The sequence below is a fragment of the Mustelus asterias genome, chromosome 22 (assembly GCF_964213995.1).
Source record: "Mustelus asterias chromosome 22, sMusAst1.hap1.1, whole genome shotgun sequence".
In the NCBI taxonomy this organism is placed as follows: domain Eukaryota; kingdom Metazoa; phylum Chordata; class Chondrichthyes; order Carcharhiniformes; family Triakidae; genus Mustelus; species Mustelus asterias.
In genome coordinates, this window is record NC_135822.1 from 8,219,699 (window position 1) to 8,247,155 (window position 27,457).

The following is a 27,457-nucleotide window of genomic DNA, read 5'->3' on the forward strand; positions in this document are numbered from 1 at the left end:
TTGAACCCGGGACCCTAGCGCTGTGAGGCAGCAGTGTTAACCACTGTGCCGCCATGCCACTCAAGTATTCCATCAACAGAAAATGAGCAGGAAAAGTGGTCTTGACTTCAGCCCATGTCCATCCACAACTAAACACACGAAAGACATCAGTCAGAGAATTACATTCAACACTCTGCAGAACTGGACTGCTTCCATCTTGCAGAATAAAGGAGAATCTGCCCCATTGTACAGAATTAGTGGATAACCATAAAGCTGGATCAGTCTACCAATTGTGTCCACAATTGACAGACTGATCCAGCTTTATGGTTATGATGTGGAGATGCCGGCGTTGGACTGGGGTAAGCACAGTAAGAAGTCTCACAACACCAGGTTAAAGTCCAACAGGTTTATTTGGTAGCAAATACCATAAGCTTTCGGAGCGCTGCCCCTTCGTCAGATGGAGTGAAAATCTGTTCTCCAACAGTGCACAGAGACACAGAAATCAAGTTACAGAATACTAATTAGAATGCAAATCTCTACAGCCAGCCAGATAATGTGGGTGGAGGGAACATTAAACACAGGTTAAAGAGATGTGTATTGTCTCCAGACAGAACAGCTAGTAAGATTCTGCAAGATCAGGGGGAAAGCTGTGGGGGTTACTGATAATGTGACATAAATCCAACATCCCGGTTTAGGCCGTCCTCATGTGTGCGGAACTTGGCTATCAGAACGTGGCTACCTGGTGTTGTGAGACTTCTTACTATGTTTAGGTAAGCAGGAAGTAGCGTTTACAGTGGGAATTATAAATGATAAATGCACTCCAAAAAAGGCCAAACATTTGGTCATCGGAATCTGAAATAGACGGGCTCAGGGGACGGGGGAGTGTCTTTAGAGAAAGCTATTTTGGCACAACAGGGCTTATTTGGCAAATGTACCACTCAGTGTGGAACTGAATAATACAGATGGGAAGGTTCCGGAGTCAACCCCTGTTCTGTCCTGCGTTTGCTGATCTGTTAGGCAGATAGTTGGGGAGCTACAGTTAGCTTCAGGGCTCCTGGGCCTGGGAGGAAGAGGGTTCTTGTGTTTAATCTCAATTCATTGACCCTTGAGGTGGCGCAATCCATGGTAAAATAATCTACTGATGTTTTCTTTTTAATTAACACATGAAGAATGGGCAGTTAGGTTTAATGCTCGTGCAGTGTGAACCACTTATGGTTCTTGGAAGAGCATTAGCACAGTAGAATTTGATTCTTCAAGAAAGGAGTGAGAAAGAAACAAAATTATAAGACAGTTCCACATACAATGATTCCAAATCTCAAATGGATGGTTAGGCACCAAGTGGATCCCAACACTTACCCGTAGAGAGAAGTGATGAGACAAAAAATAATTGACTCAATCAAAATTCCTACTGGGCATCTAGTGCCAGGGTTTAAAAATGGCATTAATGGAGACTTGGCAATTTGTGCCCTGCCGATACCATGGCCGGAATTTTCCAGCTGTTCACACCTGTGGGATTCTCTGGCCCTGCTGCAGTGAACGGAGATGTGGCTGAACGCCAGATTTCTCCGTCCCCGCTTGCAGCAGCGTCGGGGTGTGAATGGCCGGGAAATTCTGGCCCTTGTGTCAGGAATGGTCTCAAACTTTGGAGTCTCCAAAGGAAGGAGAAAGATGTGGGGCGGGATTTTCCGGCTGCACTCGCCCCAACACCAGGGGTCAATGGATCTTTGCGTGGTCTGCCCCGATTCCCATGGTGGGCGGGATGGGAAAATTCCGCTGATGGACTATGGTTTGGTTAGAAGCAGCTTGAAATATAAAACCACTTGTATTGCTTCTTGTCATTGTTTTGCTTTCAAAATGCTAAATTAGTCCCTACTCAGTTGGTTAATTATAGTAGTGAACATACTGTGAGATTTAAAATACTTCTGCATAATGCTGTATTGAGTTTGTGAGTTTTCCACAGCTGTGTAAGAAGTTGTTCTTTCAGTTATGTTGATAAAATGCTGTTGCCAAATTATTCCGATGCTGACTAATTGTGAAATGGAAAACTTTCCCTGATATAATTTTTAATTGTCCCGTGGGTGGTCGTGCCTTCAGTTGCCTTGGCCCAAGCTCTCAAATATCTTCCCGATACCTCCTCGCCTCATTACCTTTGGTTTCCCCTTTAAAGCGCTCCTTAAAACCTACTTGTTTGAGCAAGCTTTTGTCCATCTGGCATAGTATATCCTTATGTGGCTCAATGTCACTGTGCTTTGTTCCTGTGAATTGCCTTGAGATGCTTCATTATGTTAAAAGTGCTGTATAAATATAGGCTGCTGGCTTTGTATCGATGTGGTAGAAATAACCCACAGTAAGCTGAAAATTAGAACGACTGTTAAATGTATCAGAAAATCTTTGCAGCATTTGGAATGTATTTATTTCCTATTTTGGTGATTGTTTTGCATTCAGAATAAATGTATTTCCCTGCAGGAGTATGGCTGCCTTTGCAGGGATGTGTGATGGTGGATCTACAGAAGATGGCTGTCTTGCAGCATCTCGTGATGACACTACAGTAAATGCATTAAATACTGTAAGTTTCCTATGTGTTGGACATTTTACTGTGTTGCAGGAGTGATTAGCGCTCTCGATTCTGGGTCCTAGTTTTAATTCTTGTCGGAAGCAATGATCTAATTTATTAGCAAATATGTTATAAAATTGAAATGGTGCTACTTCAGACCTTTGCATTTGCTTCTACTAAAAAATGCACACAGAGCTTTTAACCTGTTCAATTCAATATAAATATAATTGAATGCCCATTAAAATAGAAATTTGAGTGACTGGATTTTTGTCCTGGTTATTTTTGAATATTGTACGAGTGCTTTATGATGCTGTTGTATCTTAAACAAAATTGTACATTAATGTAATATGAGTGTTGTTGAAAGCTTTGCTACTTAAAGGTTTAAATATTGGCGTTAAAATTGGGCAGTTTAATAGCGTTGATGGCCACCTATTTGAGATCAGGACTTAGATGGTTATGTTTTCCAGTACAAGGTGGGAAGTCATGGAAGTTAAGTACTGAATAAAATGTTGGCTCTGGATTTTAATCGGCACGGTAGCACAGTGGTTAGCACTGCTGATTCACAGCTCCAGGGACCTGGGTTCGATTCCCGGCTTGGGTCACTGTCTGTGTGGAATTTGCACATTCTCCTCGTGTCTGCGTGGGTTTCCTCCGGGTGCTCCGGTTTCCTCCCACAGTCCAAAGATGTGCGGGTTAGGTTGATTGGCCATGCTAAAATTGCCGTTAGTGTCCTGAGATGCGTAGGTTAGAGGGATTAGTGGGTAAATATGTAGGGATATGGGGGTAGGGCCTGGGTGGGATTGTGGTCGGTGCAGACTCGATGGGCCGAATGGCCTCTTTCTGTGCTGTAGGGTTTCAATGATTTCTATGATTTAAAGGACATGGAAAATATAGGCCATTTAATGTCCCGACCACTTAATTTCTGTTATACCATAACAGATATTAAAACCATCAGTAATATATATATATATATATATATAGTTTTTTTTAATAAACACCTTTAACTATTGATAGCAATGCTGCTACTGCATTTCTGTGTAGGCACTATGATGTACGTTGCTAATTCATCCAAAGTTATGGAAGTATGATGAAAACTTCATCAATTTCACTGCAGCACAATGTATAAATCAAAGCTGGCAGTTCACCACTGCAATGTTTTATTTATGTAATGGCAGACTGCGGCAGAAAGCAATGGGATTTAATGTTAATTGTGAAGGATAGCTGTGAGGGACAGAAAATGAGAAATGTCATTCAGCTGCATTTTGAAATATAATAAACGTATTCTCCCAATCGCGATTTATGTGACAAAAATTCAAACTGCTGTAATTGGAGAAGATACATTGGATCAATTCATTTATATTTAGCTGGAGTTCTTGGTGAACAGGGTTTGCTGGCAAGGGAAAAAGAAAGATAATGGATACTTTAGGATTATAGCTGATTACATTTGAACCCAGAGTCCCAATACAAGCATGAAAATTGTATCATGTTAAAACTGTTACATTTTTACGGATGATTCATTCCTTGAGCATATATATTTGAAAAACTATTACTCCCTACTTATTAAGCTCATTCTAGTACCCTGATGAAAATCGTCACCCAGTTAGATTTTAAGGTTCCATAATGAAATGGGCAGCAACTGCTGACCTGGCCAAAAATGCTCTTAAAAAGGAATGCAAAAAAAAAGGCACCTTTATTCATAAATAATTTATAAATTCCCTTTTTTTTCTCCCCTAAATAAATGTTGCTGCCAGTGTGCAAACTCAGGAAAGCCAGTCTAAATTGGTTTTTTTTTCACCGTGCAATGGAAACTGAATTATATTGCCTCCTTCAGTCTAAGTGTGCGCAAAATGTATACTATTGTTGTACATCAAAGGCTGGAAGGATCGGTGTGGTCATTCCAGTGACTGCCTACTCAGGGAATTCTTCATCTCGGTTTTTCTGTCAAGTGTCGCGTGGCAGTACATTTTCACAGGGAAGAGAGAGAAAGAAAACGACACTGCAGTCTACTCTGGCTGAAGAGGGAATTGGCAGGGAGTGTATTCTCAATTGGGAAAGATGCAGGGGCAAAAATGTAACGAGGAAAATTGAATTGAAAATATGAGTGCAAGTATCCAGTATTGAAAAAATCCAATTCTGGTTGTTTTAATAATCTGAAGATGGGTCACATTAGAGATGGCTTTGACTCTAAAAGAAAAAGTGCAAGCTTTAATGGGCTCAATCTCTGTCTTAAGTGGTGGCTTTATTGCATTTGCATTGACTTCTAGTTTTCTCTATTTAAACTTCTACTTGGCTATAATCTGTCAGGTACTAAAATCTGTTCTGTACGTGTCTGACAACAGTTCTTGTTTCATTGCCCTACATCGATCCATTTCCAGGCGCACTTTCCTGTCAAAAGGTAAATGCTTTCCACCGCTAAACCTTCTCAAATCCACTCTGACTTTTGTGTTTATGCTTGCTTCTTTTTTAAAGTCAGTTTTTAAAATATCACTGCACGTAACATTTATGTCTGAGAAAGCCTTTCAAATTCAGTCTTTAACACTTGTTCATGCACTGGATGGTGATACACTGTGCGCTCATTAGAAGATACAAGATGCAAGTAATTTATAAGTCCTTGGCATTCTTAGCAATAAGAGCTTTATCACAAATTACAGAGTAATGAAAGGCTTGGATAAAGTGGACAGGAGAAATGTTTCCATTAGGAAGAGCGACTAGGATCCAAGGGCACAGACTCAGAGTAAAGGGACGACCCTTTAGTACTGAGATGAGCCAGAGGGTGGTGAATCTGTGGAATTCATTGCCACAGAAGGTCGTCGAGCATATCTAAGACAGAGATAGATAGGTTGCTGATTGGTAAAGGGATCAAAGGTTATGGGGGGAAAAGCGGGAGAATGGGGGTTGAGAAACATATATCAGACATGATCGAACAGTGGAGCAGACTCAATGGGCCAAATGACCTAATTCTGCTCCTATGGCTCATGGTCTTATAAAGGCAATTTCCTGCTCTTCTTGTTCAGGCATAAAAATATTTATAGTGTCTGTTGTTCACAAAATATACGGTAACTTGGTCTGCACTGTAAATAAAACTGAGCTGCACAGGCTGCCAATATTTCCCATGCATTCCATACATATGCTTTTTTTTTTGCAGAGTAGTTTGAAATTGAATTCAAATGTAATTTTCATCATTACTGATTATGTCTCTAGGGCGAACAGTGCGGTGTTGACCAATGAACCTCTGGAAAGACTAAGTGGTTCTTGAACTTCGTATGGATGCACATAATAAAAATGCATAAGCTGAATTCTTCAGTCTCTTGTTTAAAAAAATGTTATTTTAAAAATGGACAGGTTCTGTCATCGCTTGGGAGGAAAATGTATTTTCTTTTTGAGTCACGTGCCCCTTTCCTTAGATAAAAAGACATTCATGTAGCCTGTATTCAATATTCTGCGAGCTGAGATGAGTTTAAGAATTACATGGATTTGCCTTTCTTTCCCCTTTGGAGGTGTGTCTTGCCATATCTCAAAGCTTCTTTGAGGCAGAAAGGCTGAAATCAGGAATTTCTGCTGTCATGACATGTTCGTTTTCAGTTTAGTTTGCTAAATCCAGACCCTGTGTGCCACTGATGCCAGAATTTTACCACCTTGCCCGCCTGAGGCTCGTAAGAGCTCGTCCGCGGCCAACAGAGAATGCCGATTCCGGGGCGGGCGGGGCTCGCAGAACGGCATTCTCCGTTAGCCTCAGGCGGGCAAGGTGGTAAAATTCTGTCTTGAGTGTCTAAATCAAACGTATTAAAGGATCTTTTAAAAAATCATGGGCGGAATTTTCTGGCAGTTCCTGCCAGCGGTTTCTGGTTGGCCTTGCTGCAGTGAACGAAGATTTGGCCGAGCACCAAATTCTCCATCCTCGCTCGCAGCAGCGGTGGGGCGTGAACAGCTGGAAAATTCTGGCCCATATCTTTGTGTATTCAAATATTCATCCTTAACCTTTACTCTGTTTCATTATAAACCAAAAGCAAATTGTCAGCAGAGGCTAAGATGTTGAATAAACTGCAGCTCCTATTTTGAGTTTGGTAGCTGTGTTATGTTGCGGTTCGTAGGAGCTTTCTTCCTCTTTTTGCTGTGATATTTATTTTATATAATATATTTAGTAGAAACCCTGTAAATTAGCCACGAATAGGAACAATTAAATGAGAACAAATGTTTGATATTTTAAGAATTTTTTTTTTACCTAATCAGCATTCTAAAGTTTGAAGTTTATTTATTATTAATGTCACAAGTAGGCTTACATTAACACTGCAGTGAAGTTAGTGTGAAAATCCCCTAGCCACCACACTCTGGCGCCTGTTCGGGTACACTGAGGGAGAATTTAGCATGACCAATCCACCTAACATACACATCTTTGGACTGTAGAAAGAAACCAGAGCACTCGGAGGAAACCTGCACAGACACAGGACGAACGTGCAGACTCCGCACAGACAGTGACCCAAGTCGGGAATCGAACCTGGGTCCCTGGCGCTGTGAGGCAGTAGTGCTAACCACTGAGCCACTTCTAGCCACCATACATATCTCATCAATTTAATGTTGAATTGGAGAATTGGCTTCAAGTCACAGAGTACTTCTGAACAGCTGCCTTGAGCAGTAGAAGTGGTAGTCAGTGGAATTTTCTTAGTCCTGGGTAGCATGTGATTCAAGGAAACCAGGACTCGGGTTGGGGAGAAGAAATAAGATCTATGTCTTTAAAAATTAATTTGATATGTGTACCACGTTTCTTACCCATTGAACCTATTTGTCCGATTTCAGTTTGGAGAATAGTTTGGCATGAATACATTGAATAAAAAGTAAAATTTTCTTCCAAGATTTTCCTTTCTTTCTAAGGGCTATCGTTGAAATTCTCCAGTAAGAAGCTTACCCGATCAGAATTGTGCTGCTTTAATTTACCAAGAAAAGCCTGCAAACCAAGACATGTTTTCCGATGACACATCCCTTCTTTATCCTGTATTGGACCCCTTGCTATGTCATCAAATGGCAGATTGGTTGGGGATGAAGAGGCACATTTAATGCACCCTTACATGCATGGCTGCCTGCCTAGATCCTGCAGATGACTCTGTCCCAGAAATTGTGATAGAAATAGCAACCATTAAGATGGTTGCACTCCACCATACTCTCACTAGTAGAGTGGGACTTCTATAATTCCCAGCCCTGGATGTTACTCTGTTCATCTAAGCATTCTTAGGAAAGTAAGGAAATGTTAAACGTTTCATAAATATTGGGATATTGAGATTGGGACATACTTTGGCTATGAAAATATTCTATTCTATGTGCATTGTTGTTATTGATTGTTCTTGGAATGGGGGCAATGCTGCACTTATTGTCCATTCCCAATTTCCTTGAGAAGGTGGTTTTGGGGCTTCTGCTTGAACCACTACAGTGCTTGTGATGATGATAAAAAATAGTCAAGATGTTAGGTGAACAGCAAAGTAGAAGAAGCAATATAAATTTAAGCCAGATGTGTGATTTGAATGTGCTCCCAAAATATTGCTTTGTTTATCTCAGGGGATTGGACGGTAGATGGGTTCTATTGAAGTAACCTGACTGAGTTGCTACAACGCATCTTGCAGGTTGTACATAATGCAATCACAATGCAGCATTGCTGAAGAAGGTAGTTCAAACAAATGATTCTGTTCTGGATGGTGTCAAGCTTCTTTACTCTTCATGGAGTAAGGGGATGCACGGAACGGAGACAATGCCAGAGTTAGACACACTATGTGTATTTGGGAATTCGGTTCACACGGTAAGTTCTAATAAGGTTTTCTCATGTTTAAATTTAGATTAAGAATCAGGCTCTGATACAGGAAGCTGCCTGGCAGTGGCATTTCCCTGTCAAACAGCTGAAAGTAGTTTGTTCGATAGATGTTAAGTACTGTAGCAGGAAGTTGAGCTAACTGGTAACTCATCAGAGGGTCTGTGAGAGACGTAGACAGAGTGTATATTTGTGAAGTTGGCTCGTGGAAATACGGCACGGGGGGGCAAGAGGTGCTCCTATTTTTACTTAGTTTGAACCTCCAGTAGTTGGTGAGTTTTCTTCCTTTGAATTCTCCTAGCTCAGAGACAACCTTCCATTATTTTGGCTGTGTAAATTATTAACTAATTGACCAATCAGCAAATTTAGTGTGTCTGAACTGGAGTCTGAGTTGTGAACATTGCAGGGCATCAAGGAATTGGGGGAATGGGAGAGTGGAGTTACCTGGACACTTTGTTCCAGGAGGCAGAAAGTCCCTTCAATTAGGCAAATGAGCCAATGATCAGAGACAGGATATGGCTGAGAGTCAAGCAGGCATGGGTAATCGGCATGAAGTGATGGAGGAGCCTCAACTCCTGACTTTGTCTGACAGGTGCCTGCTAGCCATTTGGATGAGGGGAAGGACTGCAAGGTGGATGAGCCGACTGGCCATGGCACAATGGTGAAAGATGCCATTCAAGTAGGGGCAGGGGGGAGTGTAGATGAATGTGGTACTGAAAGGAGGCAGTATAATCAGGGGGTAGAGACAGTTTTCTGCAGCTGCGACTGGGAGCTCAGATGCTTGTGCTGCCTGCCTAGCGCCAAGGTTAGAAACATCTCATGGCTGGAGAGAAACTTGGAGAATGGATGATCTAGTTATGGCCCACATGGGAATCGACCACTAGGTGGAACCAGGAAAGATCCGCTAAGAAAATTTGAGAAATTAGGCTTCAAATTACAACATCAACGGTAATCATCTCTGGGTTGTTACCTGAACCATGCATGAATTGGGATAGGGCCAAGCAGATTAGAGAATTAAATAGGTGGCTGCAAGAGGCTGTGGGAAGAAGCCTCAATTCATGGGGCACTGACATTCGTACTCAAGAAATAGTGAATAATTCCATTGGGATGGGCTTCACACAAACTGAATTGGGACCAGTGTCCTGGCCAACATTATAACTAGGGCTGTGGACAGGACTTTAAACTAATAGGACTGGGGGGTGGTAGGAGATGGGATAAAAGAAAGGGTTAAGCTGAAGGGAGGTTTAGAAATCTATCCAAAGAGAAAGATCCAGGCATCAGAACAATATAGCAATGTGGATGAAGGCAAGCAGAGTGGGATAGGAAGGGACAGAGAGTTTAACAAAAAAATGTTGCAGCAAATCAGGTAAAAGAAGTTAAAAAAAATGAAATTAAAAGTTCTTTAAGCAGAATTTTTGAGTATTTTTAAAGATAGATTCTTGATAAGCATGGAATGAAAGGTTATTGGGGGTAAGGGGAAATGTGGAGTTGAGGTTACAATCGGATCAGCCAAGATGTTATTGAATGGGTGAGCAGGCTCAAGGGACTGAGTGGCCCATTCCTCTTAATTCGTATGTTCAAGCGGGGAGAGAGAAAACTGGGAGCTACATCAGTTGTTGGGAAAATGTTGGAAACCATAATTAAGAAAATCTTAAAAATGCACTTATAAAAGCATAGTATGATTAGAATTAGTCAACATGGTTTTACTGAAGGGAAATCCTGTCTGACAAATATATTAGAATTTTTTGAGGATGGAACCAGTAGGGGAGTTAAAGCAGAACAGCAGATGTAGTATACCTGGATTTACAAAAGGCAATGGATAAGGAGACACACAAAAGGTTAATAGGCAAGATAAGGGCTCATTGAGTTGGGAATAATATGTAAGCATGGATAGAAGATTGGTTAACAGCATAGTACGCATGAATGGAGCTTTTTCAATTTGGCAGGCAGTGAATAGTTGAGTGCCACAAGGATTAGTGCTGGGACCTCAGCTATTTACAATCTATATTAATGACTTGGATGAAGAGATGGAGAGTAACGTATCTGAGTTTGCTGATGAAATCAAGCTAGGCTGATAAGTGAGCTGTGGGGAGGACACAGAGAGAAACTGCAAATAGATACAGATGGGTTAAGTGAGTGGGCAACAAGATGTCAGGTGGAGTATGATGTAGGGAAGGGTGAAGTTATTCACTTTGCTAGTAAGATTAGAAAAGCAGGATATTTTTTAAAGTTGTGAAACCTTGTTGGTGTTGATGTTCAAAGGTATGCTTGTACAAGGAACGCAGAAAGTTAACATGTAGGTGCAACCAGCAATTAGGAAGGCAAATAACATGTTGGTCTTTATTATCAGGGGATTGGAGTATAGGAATAAAGACGTTTTGCTACAATTGTATAGGGGTTTTGGTGAGACCAAATCTGGAATTGTGTATGCAATTTTAATTTCCACGTACTTGCATTGGAGGCGGTACAGGGCAGTTTCACTAAATTGGTCCCTCGATTGAGGGGGTTATCTTATGTTGAGAGGCTGAGTAAATTGGATTTATGTTCTCTGCAATTTAGAGGAATAAGAGACAATTTCATTGAAAGCTATAAAATTCAGGAGGGGCTTGATAGGGTAGACACTGAGATATTGTTTCCCCTTAGGACTGAGATGAGAAGAAGTTACTTCACTCAAAGGGTGGTGAATCTTTGGAATGTTCCATCATTGAGTGCAGTTAATGCTGGGGCAGGTAGTTTTTTGGTCTCATGGAATCAAAGATGTGGAGATGCTGGCGTTGGACTGGGGTGGCACAGTAAGATGTCTCACAACACCAAGTTAAAATCCAACAGCTTTACTTGGTATCACGAGCTTCCGGAGTGCTGCTCCTTCATCAGGTCAGAGCAGTGCTCCCAAAGTTCGTGATACCAAATAAACCTGTTGGACTTCAGCCTGGTGTTTCCAAGACCAGCCATGATTGTATTGAATGGTGGTGTGGGCTCAATGGCCCACTCCTGCTCCTATTTTTTATGGTGTTGCAGTTGTTTTTGTCCAGGCAAATGGTGTCTGTTGACTGTCCTGACTTGAACGTTATAGACATTAGAAAAGCTTTGGGAGATCATCAGATTAGCCACTTACTGCAAGCATCTATTCTGCTCTTCAGCTATAATATGATATGGCTGTCCCAGTTAAACTTCTGTTTACTGTTAACCTAAGGTGGTCTACACAATAATGGTTCTGTTGTTGAAGGTTAGGTGTGCTAGCTGAGCTTTCTCTTGTTGAAAGTGATCAGTACCTGGCAGTTAGATGGTGTGAAAAAAGCTTACCACCTGCTAACCTCAGAGTTCCTGACATTGGCCAGCATGAGCTGGGGTAGCACAGTGGTTAGCACTGTTGCTTCACAGCACCTGGGATCCGGGTTCAATTCCCGGCTTGGGTCACTGTCTGTGTGGAGTCTGCACGTTCTCCCCGTGTCTCAGTGGGTTTCCTCCGGGTGCTCCGGTTTCCTTCCACAGTCCAAAGATGTGCGGATTAGGTTGATTGGCCATGCTAAATTGCCCCTTAGTGTCAGGGAACCAGCTATGGTAAATGCATGGAGTTATGGGGATAGGGCCTGGGTGAGATTGTGATTGGTGCAGACTCGATGGGCCGAATGGCCGCCTTCTGTACTGTAGGGATTCTATGATAATCTATGAGCCACTCCATTATTGAAAGAGTTGGGAAAGGATCTTAGCACTATGAAATTGCAAGCACCACTCTTAACCAAATGACAAATGAAACTTAATTGATGAGCTGAAGATGGTTGGACTATGAACATTTTCCTGAGCGCAATAATGCACTCAAACAACCAATAACCGTCTTCTACGGCATCAGTTATAACTCAGGTCACTGGAGGGTATTCTGTTTGACCCCCTATTGACTTCCCTTTTGCTCAGGTTCCTTGGTGCCACACTCAGCGCAATGATGTTTTGGTGTTCTGGAGAGTGACTGCCACCTGTCCCTGGCATTCATCCTTTATTTGCATCCAAACTAATTCAAAGTTGCAATAGATTCCAGAACCAAGTGGTTCTGGTGCAATAAAAGTAAAATACTGCGGATGCTGGAATCTGAAACAGAAAATGCTGGAAAATCTTGGCAGATCTGACAGCATCTGTGGAGAGAGAATAGAGCCAACGTTTCAAGTCTGGATGACCCTTCGCCAGTTCTGAAGAAGGGTCATCCAGACTCGAAATGTTGGCTCTGTTCTCTCTCTCCACAGATGCTGTCCGACCTGTTGAGATGTTCCAGCATTTTCTAGCTTGGTTCTGATGCAATGTCTACTGATAGTCCTGATGATCTCTCACTTTATCTCTCACATTACTGATTGCCTACAGATTTATTCCACATTTTTGGAAATCAGCAACATCCAGAGTTAAGTTAAATGTATAATTAAGCCCCTTCCAAGCCCAACACAATGGTGCCAATTGCAACTGTGCAGAGATGTCCCCAAGCAAAGCCCAGGTGTTTCGGGATAGAGTGGGGTGGAGGAGGAGGAAGATAAAGAATAGACCCAGATGTTCTTGTACTGTTGCCAGTAGAGTGTTTCGGGATGGAACTTGTTGAAGACTGGCTGCAGATTTCTTTACCCCCATCCTCTAGACCAGCGGTCTCCAAACTCCGATCCGGAAGCAGCCCGCCCCGGCCCGCGGGCCGTAGTTTGGAGACCCCTGCTCTAGACCATGGTTGGTACATATGATGAGGCAAACGAGAATGGGGAGCGAAGGCAAAGCTTGATTTCATTACGGTCTAAAATGCTATGTTGGTGCCAATAGAAATTCTTCAGTTGGTTTCTATAGTTTGCACATGTTGCATTAACATTATATAAATTAAATCCAGATTGAAAACAGACCACTTCTTTGATAGAATTCTCAACTGTTGAGGATTTTAGAGGGTTCTTCTGAAGCCAGAACTCAAAAGTTTTGTGCTCCACATTTAATTTACTTGGCGCGTTGCAGAATGTGGTTGTTTTTGATTAAGTAGTATCTAGTAGTACAGGAAAGGTCATTTATAAACTGCTATATCGTACAACAATGTGAGGGTAAAAAAAAACACATGTTTTTGCACACTTGGAAAATAAATGTGTGGTTGATGGTTCCACGGGTGCCAGCAGTCATCTCATTCTTGAAACGAGTCTAGATAATGAATATGTGGTTTTCCACTTCTACAGGTCATAGGGGCAGAGTATACCATTCAGCCTTTTCTGCTATTCAATCTATCCATGATAGCTCCAGAACCCTCGATAACCTTGCTTTTAAAAAAGAAACTCTCAATTTTGGGGTTGAAATTTTCAACTGACCTATCCTTCCAACTTTTTGGGGGAGAGTGTTGCAGATTTCTAATACCCTTTAGAAATTAAGGGTTATGGTGAGTGGGCGGGTAAGTGGAGCTGAGTCCGCGAAAAGAACATCCATGATCTTATTGAATGATCTTATTAGATGTATGAGGCAAGTTTTTTACGCAGAGGGTGGTGGGTGCCTGGAACTCGCTGCCGGGGAAGGTAGTGGAAGCAGATACGATAGTGAGTTTTAAGGGGCGTCTGGACAAATACGTGAATAGGATGGGAATAGAAGGATACTGTACCCGGTAGGGTAGGGGATTTTAGTTCAGTCGGGCAGCATGGTCGGTGCAGGCTTGGAGGACCGAAGGGTTTTTTCCTGTGCTGTAATTTTCTTTGTTCTTTTAATAGCGGAGCAGGTTGGAGGGGCCTACTCTTGCTCCTAGTTCTTATGTTCTTTATACGAAGAAGTCTTTTCTGACAATTGCCCTCGACAGGTCCAATTCAATTATAAGGTGTGATCGCCACAGCCTATGGTTTTACCAAGCAGTTACTTTGGGAGAGGGATTCTACACAAGCAAATGGAGGAATGGCAACCATAACTTAAATGTCAAAAGACTAGATGATTGCGAAAGGTGTCACATTGATGAACAACATCAACCTCCATATACTGGATATATACACTTTGCAGCAGAACTCAATGGATTGCAATTTGAGGTGGAACCAAGTCTGATTATTAGTCTCTCACTCACTCTTCACTCTGTCTTCCACTTCAACCTTCCTTTTCCATGCACATAGTGGCCATATGTAGCAAGCTGTCTGCTGCTAACTAAGCAGAGCTCGGAGATTAAGAACTGAGAGACACCTGATTGGTAGGCAAAGTCTTACATTGGGTAATATGTTTACTAACAACAGTCAGGAGAACATACAAAATTACTCTTACTGCTTTTGAATGATAAAGCATCTGAACTTCAGTGCCATTACCTCTATGCCACCATCTCCCTTCATATGTAATGTCGCTGGGCTCGTTATCTAGAGACCCAGACTAATCCTCTGGGGAAATGGTTCAGATCCCACCACAGCAGTTGGTGGAGTTTAAATTCAACTAATAAATCTGGAATATAAAAGGGAGGCGATGGCCTCGTGGTACTAGCGCGAGACTATTAATCCAGAAACTCAGCTAAATGTTCTGGGGACCCAGGTTCGAATCCTCCACACGCAGATGGTGGAATTTGAATTCAATAAAAATATCTGGAATTGAAAATCTGCTGATGACCATGAAACCATTGTCAAATGCCGGGGAAAAAAACCTCTGGTTCACTAATGTCCTTTAGGGAAGGAAATCTGCTGTCCTTACTGGGTCTGGCAATGTGGTTGACTCTCAACTGCCCTCCAGGGGCAGCCAGAAATGGCAATAAATGCTGGCCAGCCAGCGACGCCCATGTCCCACGAATGAATTAAGAAAAAATCAGTAATGGTAACCATGACAATTATCAATTGTTTTAAAAACCTGCCTGTATACGTAATGTCTTTTTGGGAGAAAAATCTGCTTTCCTCACCTGTTCAAGGTCAAACGGGCAGGAGCAGCATGCCATACTTGCTAGCAATGCCAACATCCCATAAATGGAAAGAAATAAAATAAAATTAACATTAACTTTCAAATGTTAGTATTTGTACAAAGAACAAAGAAACGTTCAGCACAGGAACAGTCCCTTTGGCCCTCCAAGCCTGGGCCGATCATGATGCTGTAACTGAACTAAAAGTCCAGAGATGTGTGGGTTAGGTAGATTGGCCATGCTAAATTGTCCCTTAGTGTCAGGGGGGTTAGTTGGGTAGATGCATGGGGTTATGGGGATAGGGCCTGGGTGGGATTGTGGTTGGTGCAGATTCGATGGGCCAAATGGCCTCCTTCTGCACTGTAGGATTTTATGAAAAAACCTTCTGCCCTTTCTAGGTCCGTATCCCTCCATTCCCTCCCTTTTCATGTGCTCATGCAGATGCCTCTTAAATGTTGCTAATGTGGCTACTTCCACCACCACTTCTGGCAGCTTGTTCTAGGCACCTACCGCTCTCGACATGAAAAGCTTCCAAGGCATATCTCCCTTACCTTGAACCTGTGCCCCCTTGTAATTGACACTTCCACCCTTGAAAAATGCCTCTGAATATCCACCCTGTCTATGCCGCTCATAATTTTGTAGAAAAAATGTATGAATTAACGCATTTAGTGGCTTTGTCTGGAAGCTGTGTGAAAACAGGATGTTTAGTGGTTTTAAACTATGAATTAGTTCACGATAACCTTCAGCATTTTTAAATCTTATTTCAAGTTTTTCAGTGCATTGTTATGATCCCCATGAACACCGATCACTTTTGAAGAGAAATTAGAACTTCAGTTAATGGCTGAAGGAATGACAAGTAAAGAATTCACATTTTAAAACTCTTCCTGCAACAAATAATTAAAAACAATACCTGACTAAATATCATTTCTTTTTCTCGGCAATTTATACTTTAAACCACAGAAAAGAAAATTCCTATTTAACCCTTAACACAACTGACAGTTTCTTGCTATGGTTAATGGTTACACTGCCCCATAATCTTCGAAGAACCAGTCTAAAATTGCTCTCAACTCCCAATGGCTTGCTTTTTAACTTTACTGGCTGTGCAGCTTCCAATTGTAGAACTGTCTTTCTCTGTGAGTGTTACCCTGTCAATCCCTTCGTCTAGCTCCAAGCTGGGCAAGTCTTCCAGCTTTCTTTAATCCTCATGAACTCAATCTTCAGTCCAACCACGTGCTCTCACCTGCATTCTGCATTGTGAACAATGGAGTCATAATTTTCTCTGCCTCAGGTGCATGCCTGACTGCTTCTGTCCTTTCCTGTCTACCTCGCTGATGACTGCAGACAAAACTGAAAATCATTTTTTCTGTTATATTTTATGACATTATAGGGAAGCCTGTAACCTGATCTTGAAATGGTTTCCTCTCATTACCTTCCCCATGGCAACATAAAACACTCGGTATCTAAGTAGAAATGTTAGTTTGTTATCATTTATCCCAACTCCCTTCTCATCTTAAAAGTATATGGATAATGTTCAAAACCACTGTTTACAACTCAATACCGACAACGCTTTTCTGGTACTTGAGAGATTCCAGGGTATACTGATGGTATATGCCGAGACTGTGGTCATAGCGTAAATATCTTGTACCACTTTCTTAGTAAAATAATTTGAGCCCTCCTTTGAACAATCAAACCACCCAGTCAGACTCCAGAACAGGTACATGATCCTATTCAGTCGCCCCAAATCTAAATATAAACCAAAAGTTACAGTCCTAAAACACAATCTTACAAACCTCTCAAATGTAACAACTGCAAGCAACTGAGAATATTGACAGAGCTACAAAATTACTCTGGGGCTAAAGTAAAGAACAAATTGGAGAGAAGAGCGAATGAATGCCATTTAGTAGGAACATGAGTGGATGATAAAGCAGCTTGCCAACCAGAGCCAGGATTAGAGGAGGCACTTGTCTCTTTTCATGTTTATATCTAAACACCCACTCAGGTCTTCATATTGTAGCACAGAGCTTTGTTTCCAAGGCTTGTATCTGTAATGGTTGCTTTGCACATGAGTCCAGAATTTGTTGTCCTTGGCTGCAGAAAAAGTATTTCTTTCCTTGTGATTTTTTTTTTGTCCTATGTATTTTTTTTGTCTTCCTTGGGCTTTGTCTGGCTAGCTATAGCACGAAGCAAGATATCCCAAGGGTAGCTGTGCGTATAGTTTGTGGTAAAACATGCAATAATGTTCAGGAGAAAGACATTGCAACCGTTATAATGCCAAATGCTTGACTGAATATAGACCGAAAGGGAAATTTATTTTGTCAGATTAGCTGCTGCAGCAAATTTGAAAATCTGCTCTGTCTCTGAAGACATTTTTATATTGGTACTCAAAAGGCACAACTCCCAATTAGAAGAGCAAGTCTGCTGCTTTGTTTGTCCCAGTCAAGTCAATTTTGTCAACTTTAGTGGATTGCAACAGATTGAAGCCCCGATGTACAGTGAAACTGTGTTTTTCTAACAGGCCAATCATAAAAGAACTCCCAGCCAGAGAGTTAACATGAAAGTTCTGAGATAAACTGGGTTAAAGTTACCAATACTAAAATATAATAAACCATACTCCAGCAGAACTCTTGATTTCTTGGGAATAATGGGGAAGTAAACAAGAGAGCATTGTTACTGTAATGTTAAGTTATAATTTAGACATAGTTGAGAGGGGCATTCTTATACACCATAATGAATACACAATAGAACTTGTCTCACTTTGTTGTTTTTTAGTTAATACTGTGACGATACTGTGCCTTTAAGAAATGTATTTTGTGTCATGTTTGTTGTGAAGGAAATGTTAAGATTCAACTCTTAAATGGTGCCGCTTTGTCTGCTCCAGACAGCTCACCTGTTGAGAATGCAGAAGAATAGCAAATCGAAAGAAATTTGAGTGGGGTGAATTATTTGATAAGAACACCAGATTGAAGGAAGACTCAGAGTGTGTGCCATGTTAACATGCTAAAATGGTATTTTGATAGGGAAGGAAAGCAGAGTCGGAATGTGTTAGTCGTTAGAACTCAGAGTGAAGAAACCAACCCAGATGATTCTGAATTTGACATTTGGCAAATTAGTTTGGATGATGAGGAAGTAATCAGAAATTGGGGTAAATTATTGAGTTACCTTCCGGAGAAAAATCAAAATGACCGAAAAGAGTTATTACAATCACATGGCGATGTTTGTGGGAATAAACTGGGAAGTACTAAAATAGTTGTGCATGAGGTGGATGTAGAAAATGCTGTTCCAATTGAGCAATATTTTATATTGACTTAATCCACTCAAGTTGGCACAGGTTCAGAAGGAAAAGCTGATGTTTGTCCAGTCTGAGATGCAGCACCTGAAAGTCTCGATCAAATACTATGAAGGCTGTTTTTCTTATTATTTGTGCATGGGTTGTGGGTGTCGCTGGCTGGGCCAGCATTTATTGCCCATCCTTGAGGGCATTTAAGAGTCAATCACATTGCTGTGGGTCTGGAGTCACATGTAAGCCAGACCAGTTAAGGACAACAGATCTCCTTCCCTACAGGGCATTAGTGAAGCAGATTTTTTTTACAACAATGGAAGATGGTTTCATTGGGGCTTTTAATTCCAGATTTTTACTGAATTCAAATTTCTCCATCTGCCATGGTGGGATTTGAACCCAGTGCCCAGAGCATTACTCGGGTCTCTAGATTATTAGTCCAGCGGCAATACCACTAGGTCACCGCCTCCCCTTATTAGCTATTCCCTTCCCACCTGGAAGTAATGTTTAGGACACTGGATGGTGTGAAGGTATGAGGCAACAAGGCAAGTGTTGCATCTGTTGATTGAGAGAGGCAGTCATGTGAATGGGTCATGTGAAGCTTGCAGGGAAAACACACTGTTCTCTTTTATTTATTTTTAAACAGTCAGTTTCTGCTTGGTCCTGAAAGAAGCAAGAGGTGTCTTTTCTCTCTTGCCCCCTCTCTTTTGCTCTCGCACTCTCGCCCCCTCTGTCGCGCGCGCTGGCTCTCTGTCGCGCGCGCCCGAGGTTGCTATTTGTGAGTGTCAGAAGAGAGGTGTCTCTGTTTAACAGAGAGAGACACCTCTCAAAAAGTTCGAGGACTGATAACACGTACAAGCATGTAAGTTTGTGATGTTTGCTAACTGATTTTGAACAGGGATTTTATGCCTCGAGAGGAATATTGCATGAATTGCAACGAATAGAGATAGGTTAGCAATTAAGAATTGTATCTTGTCATTTAAGTATTTGAATTGTTAAATGCTAAGCTAATTTATTTGTTATAGTTGAACTGTATTGTTAAATAAAGTTTGTTTTTATAAAAGCTTCCTACTGTGTCAATAGAATCACACCTGGAGTGAAACATCTTATCCTCACCCTAATGCCAAAATAGAGAAACTGTTGGGGTCTAGCTGGGCTTCATAACAAACTCTAGGGTTTCTAAAGTTCAAAGTTTATTTATTAATGTCACCAGTAAGCTTATATTAACACAGCAATGAAGTTATTGTGAAAATCCCCATGTCATCACACCCCAGCGCCTGTTCGGGTACAGAGGAAGAATTTAGCATGGCCACCGCACCTAATCAGCACATCTTTCATACTTTAAAAAAGTAAAAGTTTGTTTATTAGTCACAAGTAAGGCTTACATTAACACTGTAATGAAGTTACTGTGAAATTCCTCCAGTCGCCACACTCTGGCACCTGTTCGGGTCAATGCACCGAATCAGCACGTCTTTCGGACTGTGGGAGGAAACTGGAGCACCCGGAGGAAACCCACGCAGACACAGGGAGAGCGTGCAAACTCCACACAGACAGGGACCCAAGCGGGGAATCGAACCCGGGTCCCTGGCGCTGTGAGGCAGCAGTGCTAACCACTGTGCCACCGTGCTGCCCTTATACTTTGGTATCCTAACAGTGGCCTATTATTTATGTAGAATTTATTCAATATTCTTCCCTCCTCTCCAAATTGCAATGACTCACAACATGTACAGTAATTTATTGGGTACAGGGGCTCCCTACTATATTTTGAGCATCAACATTCTTAAGTTATCCCTTATCTATCCTCACTAACTTGAGATGGAAGATGAGCATCTATTTTGATCGACTAGAATATGGCATGAAAGCTTTGGGTACAATGCAGTGTGAGCATTAATGGAAAACAGTAATATTGCTGTATTGCTCATATTGATGCTGCAGTGAGTGTATCATTAAATTTCTGATAATGTGGGCACAATAAAAGGTAATAGAATTGTATTAATAGTCTTCACAAAGCTGTTGGAAAAATTGCTGACCCAAGTTCTGTTTTGTGCCATGCTGGTGAAAAATGTAACTGTAGGATGATCTATGAAGCTGGAAGTGTAATGGCTGTAATCACAAATGATGCATCGGTGGTTTTGTTATGACTGCAGCCATGCAGTGCCACTCGAGGAAGGTCACAATGGAAAAGGAGGCATGCAAATGAAGTTATAAATTACAATTGAAGAACAATATTTTGATGTGTTGGATGGGGACTGTCAGAGCAGCAAGATGTAATTCATGAGTTCATTATAGCACGAAGGTGCTTGACAGCTGAGCCATGCCAAAAGGAAAATTTATTCTTCGTTTTGTGCTGACAGGAAATGGCAGATCATATGAGCAGTTTGTGCAGACGCAATGAGACCTTACAATGAAATTGTGTTGCTCTGACAGTCCTGCCAACCCTTGTTATTTACGCTTTCAACTAAAGATTTTCAATTGAATGGAAAAAGAAACAATTTAATCTCTCTTTTTGTCTGTGTGTGTGTGTGTGTTTGTGTGTGTCTGTATGTATGTGTGGCTGTCCGTGTGTGTGTATGTGTCTATCTCTGTGTGCTTCGCTCTCCGTGTGTGTGTCTCTTTCTCTCTCGCTGTGTATGTGTGTGTGTGTATTTGAGGAGGGGGGAGGGTGTGTGTGTCTGTGTGTGTGTGTGTCTCTCTCTCTGTCTCCCTCTCCCTCTGTGCCTCTGCCTGCCTCTGCCTGTCTCTCTCTCCCTCCCTCTCTGTGTCCCCCTTGCTCTCTGTGTGTCTGTCTGTGTGTCTGTCTGTGTGTCTGTCTGTGTGTCTGTCTGTGTGTCTGTCTGTGTGTCTGTCTGTGTGTGTGTGTGTGTGTCTGTCTGTGTGTGTGTGTCTGTCTGTGTGTGTGTGTGTCTGTCTGTGTGTGTGTGTCTGTCTGTGTGTGTGTGTCTGTCTGTGTGTGTGTGTCTGTCTGTGTGTGTGTCTGTGTGTGTGTCTGTCTGTCTGTGTGTGTGTCTGTCTGTGTGTGTGTCTCTGTGCATGTGTGTCTCTCTCTCGTTCTCTCTGTGTTTGTGTATGTGTCTCTCTCGCTCTGTGTCCCCCTGTGTGGGTGTGTGTCCCCCTGTGTGTGTGAGTGTGTGTCCCCCTGTGTGTGTGAGTGTGTGTCCCCCTGTGTGTGTGGGTGTGTGTCCCCCTGTGTGTGTGGGTGTGTGTCCCCCTGTGTGTGTGGGGGTGTGTCCCCCTGTGTGTGTGGGGGTGTGTCCCCCTGTGTGTGTGGGGGTGTGTCCCCCTGTGTGTGTGGGTGTGTGTCCCCATGTATGTGTGGGTGTCCCCCCCCATGTCTGTCTCGTGTGCGTGTGTGTCTCGTGTGCGTGTGTGTCTCGTGTGCGTGTGTGTCTCGTGTGCGTGTGTGTCTCATGTGCGTGTGTGTCTCGTGTGCGTGTGTGTCTCGTGTGCGTGTGTCTCGTGTGCGTGTGTCTCGTGTGCGTGTGTGTCTCGTGTGCGTGTGACTCGTGTGCGTGTGTCTCGTGTGCGTGTGTCTCGTGTGCGTGTGTGTCTCGTGTGCGTGTGTGTCTCGTGTGCGTGTGTGTCTCGTGTGCGTGTGTGTCTCGTGTGCGTGTGTGTCTCGTGTGCGTGTGTGTCTCGTGTGCGTGTGTGTCTCGTGTGCGTGTGTCTCGTGTGCGTGTGTGTCTCGTGTGCGTGTGTGTCTCGTGTGCGTGTGTGTCTCGTGTGCGTGTGTGTCTCGTGTGCGTGTGTGTCTCGTGTGCGTGTGTGTCTCGTGTGCGTGTGTGTCTCGTGTGCGTGTGTGTCTCGTGTGCGTGTGTGTCTCGTGTGCGTGTGTGTCTCGTGTGCGTGTGTGTCTCGTGTGCGTGTGTGTCTCGTGTGCGTGTGTGTCTCGTGTGCGTGTGTGTCTCGTGTGCGTGTGTGTCTCGTGTGCGTGTGTCTCATGTGTGTGTCCCGTGTGTGTCTCTTTGTGTGTGTGTGTCTTTGTGTGTGTGTCTTTGTATGTGTGTGTGTGTGCCTGTGTCTCTGTGTGTGTCTCTGTATGTGTGTCTCTGTATGTGTGTCTCTGTATGTGTGTCTCTGTGTGTGTGTCTCTGTGTGTGTGTGTGTCCCTCTGTATGTGCGTCTCTGTATCTGTGTGTGTCTCTGTGTGTGTGTCTCTGTGTGTGTGTCTCTGTGTGTGTGTCTCTGTGTGTGTGTCTGTGTGTGTGTCTCTGTGTGTGTGTGTCTCTGTGTGTGTGTCTCTGTGTGTGTGTCTCTGTGTGTGTGTGTCTCTGTGTGTGTGTGTCTCTGTGTGTGTGTGTCTCTGTGTGTGTGTGTCTCTGTGTGTGTGTGTCTCTGTGTGTGTGTGTCTCTGTGTGTGTGTGTCTCTGTGTGTGTGCGTCTCTGTGTGTGTGCGTCTCTGTGTGTGTGCGTCTCTGCGTGTGTCTCTGCGTGTGTGTGTCTGTGCGTGAGTCTGTGTGCGTGTGTGTGTCTGTGCGTGTGTTTTTTTATGTGAGTCTGTGTGCGTGTGTGTGTGTCTCTGTGTGCGTGTATGTGTCTCTGTGTCTCTGTGTGTGTCTCTGTGTCTCTGTGTGTGTCTGTGTGAGCGCGTCTGTGTGCGCGCGCGCGTCTGTGTGCGCGCGCGCGGCTGTGTGCGCGCGCGCGGCTGTGCGCGCGCGTGGCACAGAGTCTGTGTCTGTGTGTGCACGTGTGTGCGTGCGTGTGTGTCTCTGTGTGTGTGTCTCTGTGTGTGTCACGCTCTCTTTCTTTGTCTCCCTCCATCTGTGTGTGTTTCTTTGTCTTTTTCTTTGTCTCTGCCTCTTTCTGTGTGTCTCTGGCTTTGTGTGTGTCTGTGTGTGTCTCCAAAATATCACCGATTAAAAGTCTGTTCAACTGAGTGGAAGCTTTAACCTCAATAAAATTGCGTATAGACTTCTGTGCAGCGGTTATGGATATATTGTTATGTAAACATTGAAAACTTGCTGAAAAAAACTGGTGCCAACACATCCCCTGCCCACTGCCCAATTCCCGCTCTGCCATTTTAGACCAAACAGTTACACATGTTGGCATCATGATCAGATCGATGGACTTGCATTGTTGAGATACAGTATCAATCTGTTGCACGACTGTATCAGGCCTTATTGTCAACAAAATTAAATGGCCAGCACTCGATGAGTATTGATGAGTGTTCGCATTCCTTTCATGGTTCGTGTTCAGCAGAGAATTTGGACTTATTGGACTGACAACCATCCAATGTAACATTGGGGGACCATGAATTCTTAATATAAAGCAAAATGTAACTGATCCGGTGCTGTTGTAGAAATCATTTCATTTTCATTGTTGCGTTTTGTTATTATGATGTTTGCATCAATGCTATTGTGATTTTTGGATCAGTATAGAATTAAACTTGGGAACAATGTTACAAGGCCTGGATTTCTCAGTGGTAACAATGATGAAACGATCAGTACTGGGAGTCTGTGCATGCACAGAATGATGTGGCAGTCCAAAAGTTGCTGTCAGTGATTGTACATTTCTCCAGAGGCTCCCCACAGAGTGCAATTAATGAACGATCTATGAAATGACAAGAACTTCCAATATAATGCTGTTATCCTTGCTATAAAAATAGTTGAAACGGTTAGCCTTTGTTGCATACAGTGTATTTGCATTTTGAACTGCATACTAACTTCATGATTACTGCTGAACACCTTCATTGGCCCTGAAAAGCTAGTTTTGTATTAGTTGAATGTTGAATTTGAACATTACGGTTTTAAAAGTCCACTTTTAAAAAAAATAATGGCCTGGATTTTGCTGTCGGTTTTTGCCGTCATTAACTCCACTAAGACTAGTCTAAGTTTATTTATTAGTGTCACAAGTAGGCTCACATTAACACTGCAATGAAATGACTGTGAAAACCCCCTAGTCGCCACACTCCGGTGCCTGTTCGGGTAACACTGAGGGAGCATTTAGCACGGCCAATGCACCCGAACCAGCACGTTTTTCGGACTGTGGGAGGAAACTGAAGCCCCCGGTGGAGACACGGGGAGAACGTGCAGACTCCACACAGACAGTGACCCAAGTCGGGAATCGAACCCGGGTCCCTGGCGCTGAGGCAGCAGTGTTAACCACTGTGCCACCATGCTGCTGAAACTGCCAGCAAGTTCAGGAGTCTACACATGAACAGAGTAATGTGGAAATCCAAAAGTTACTGTCAGTGAGCCTATGCTTCTTTCGAGGGTACACTATAGAGGTTCCAACATATTGCAATTTCTATTACGGTCATGATTTGATGAAAACATCTGTGTTTCTTGTTTTTTTGTAGAGATCCTTGAAAAAATTCATCCTTGAAGAATGACGTGTAGCTAGATTTTTAACCTCACACTTACTACTAAACACACTCACTGGTCCTGAAAATTTTTGCATTTATAGAATGTCCGATATCTCCATTATGATTAAAGAAATATTCTACATTTTAAAAAAAATATTTTAAAAATTATATCTTTTAACCAAATCAAAATTATTTGATTCACAAACTGAAGTTGGAAATGATAGGTTGAGAGATTCAGGTTTTAACTTCCTGGGTTGCTGTGTATGAATGCTTCAATGTAATTGATTCCTTGCCTGCTGCTACAGGGCAATTTATCCTCCTGACATGGTGCCAGATTTAAACTGCTGTCGGTAGAGGGGGGGAAACACAACACAGATCGCGAGATCTTTGTAGCCAGCTTTCTTCGAGGCCAGCAGCAAGCACTGTTGCTTCGTCACTGACCGCGTAATCTGGGCACAGTGATTTTTGCAGAGTGAAAATTTTGCATCCAGTAAAGCAATGGAAACTTATGTTTTCGGAGAAACAATGGAGCTTGCTGACTGTCGTTTTTTTCTCTTCCCTAAATAAACTGGATTTAGTTATAATGTCTGTGGTAAACCACTGTGTGTGGCATGCCTGGCATGCCCCTGCCGGCCCTCCCCCCCCTGGTCCAGGTAGAAAGGTGACTGCTCCCCACCCCCTGCCTCAGTCTCTGGACCAGTTCATCGGCATGGGTGTGCTCCAAGTCTTTTGCTAATAAAAGCCTATTTGTTCTTGCATACAAACTAGTCTTTGCTTGATTGATAGTGCATCAATGTCATTCTTTTTTGTCTTTCCCATTTATCACTTTTTCACTTGAGTGGTGATTCTTGGGTAAGGTGTCAGCAGGTTGCCAGCTCACCATGTCATTTTTCAGGTATGAGCTTAGATGGTATTGGCAAGTTGTTAGAACAGAGCCATACCCAAACTCCCCTCGCTTGAAGAAAAACAGCATCCTTCGGCTAATTTTACTGTTTCATTATTCAGTAACACAGTGGTTAGCACTGCTGCCTCACAGTGCCGGGGACCCTGGGTTCAATTCCGGCCTTGGGTCACTGTCTGTGTGGCGTCTGCACGTTCTCCCTGTGTCTGCATGGGTTTCCTCCGGGTGCTCTGATTTCCTCCCACAGTCCAAAGATATGCAGGTCAGGTTGATTGGCCATGCTAAAATTGCCCTTTAGTGTTCCAAGACATGTAGGTTAGGGGGATTAGCGGGATAAATGCATGGGGTTACATGGATACGGTCTGAGTGAGATGCTCTGTCAGGGAGCCGGTGCAGACTCGATGGGCTGTGATGCACTGCAGGGATTCTGTGATTCAACTGTTACACCTTTATTGCTGTTCTGACTGATATCAGCTGATGTAACCCCAACCAGTATTCAAACCTGGAGTATTGTCATTTGTGTGGATGTTTCTTAATTTTTATTGTTACAAAGGTTAATTTCAGAAAAAATTGCCATTTTTGGCATTACTTTGTTTTGAATATAGACGCATCTATTTGGGTTCTAATTATGTGTTCAGATGTATAATCTACAGTTCATGTTTGAAAGATGTGTGGAAAGGGAGAGATGGGTTTTTCAATGAAATAAATGAAAAGCCATTCCAGATACAGGAATGAAACCTGTAATTGTTTTGTAAAGGAAGTGAACAAATATTTGCGAAAGAAAAATGTAGAAAAAGGGAAAAAAAGAATTGTAGGTCTTCAGTGCCTTTCATGACCACCAGCTGTCTCAAAGCACTTTACAGCCACTGAGATACTGTTGAAGTACAGGCACTGATATGATGTGGGAAATCCAGCAGCCAATTTGCACATAGCAAATTCCCACTAACAGGACTGGTAATGACCAGTTTGTCTGTTTTTGTGATGTTGATTGCTGTACCTGCATGCTAACTTTTTGTGATTCATGTACCAGGACACCCAGATCCCACTGCACCTCAGTGTTCTGCAATCTCTTTCCATTTCAATAATATGCTGCTTTTCTCTTCCTGTCAAAGTGGACAAGTTCTCATTTTCCCAAGTTATACTCCATCTGCCAAATTTTTGCCCACGAGTGGCCTCCTATTATATAGCGTTCTACAAGCCTTACTGGGAAAACATTTCCGTCCCATCTTGGAAATAATCTTTCATGAACAGATGGGTTAAGTGTTGCTGTTTTAGAATTAGAGAGCAAAAGCATTTACAGTTGATAATAAAGCTGAGATATGTCTTATTGTGATATTACATATGGATTTCTGTTAGTTTTTATTAATTCAGGCCACTGGCACAAAAATATTGCTGTGTTGGAAGAATATTATTTCATTTTGCATTATTTACATGCCGTTCTGATTGGAGCAAGTTTGTATTGGAGACATAACCATTGCTTGCTTCATTTAATTGTTATTTCGGTGTGTTTCTAAGTGTCTCATGGTACTGTTTCCATTTCTTCCATCCCTTTAGTTACACGAGAGCAGTTACGACGCTGGAAAGGCCTTGCAACGACTTGTAAAGAAGCCCGTGCCCAAATTAATCGAAAAGTGTTGGTCCGAAGATGAAATGGTAAGCAAAAACTTTTCTAGCTTGTAAAATAAGCGAAGGAAACTTTGATGCTTTTAAAAAGCAACTGTTGCTTAAAAAACAATTTTTAAGACTATAAGAATGAGATCCTTGTCTAGGCGCAATACAACATTGTTGAAAAATTGATCTAGAA

General features: G+C 42.5%; 1 protein-coding gene across 6 annotated transcripts in view; it reads left to right on the plus strand.

Moving 5' to 3' along the window:
- The window catches only part of rerea (arginine-glutamic acid dipeptide (RE) repeats a), a 554,684-nt gene that overhangs the window by 354,781 nt on the left and 172,446 nt on the right, over positions 1-27,457 (plus strand). For all 6 annotated transcript variants that reach the window (XM_078238699.1, XM_078238702.1, XM_078238703.1 and 3 more), the window contains 2 exons: positions 2,446-2,545; positions 27,208-27,306. In XM_078238699.1, coding sequence (XP_078094825.1) covers positions 2,446-2,545; positions 27,208-27,306 — 199 coding nt within the window. The remainder of the gene's footprint in view (positions 1-2,445; positions 2,546-27,207; positions 27,307-27,457) is intronic.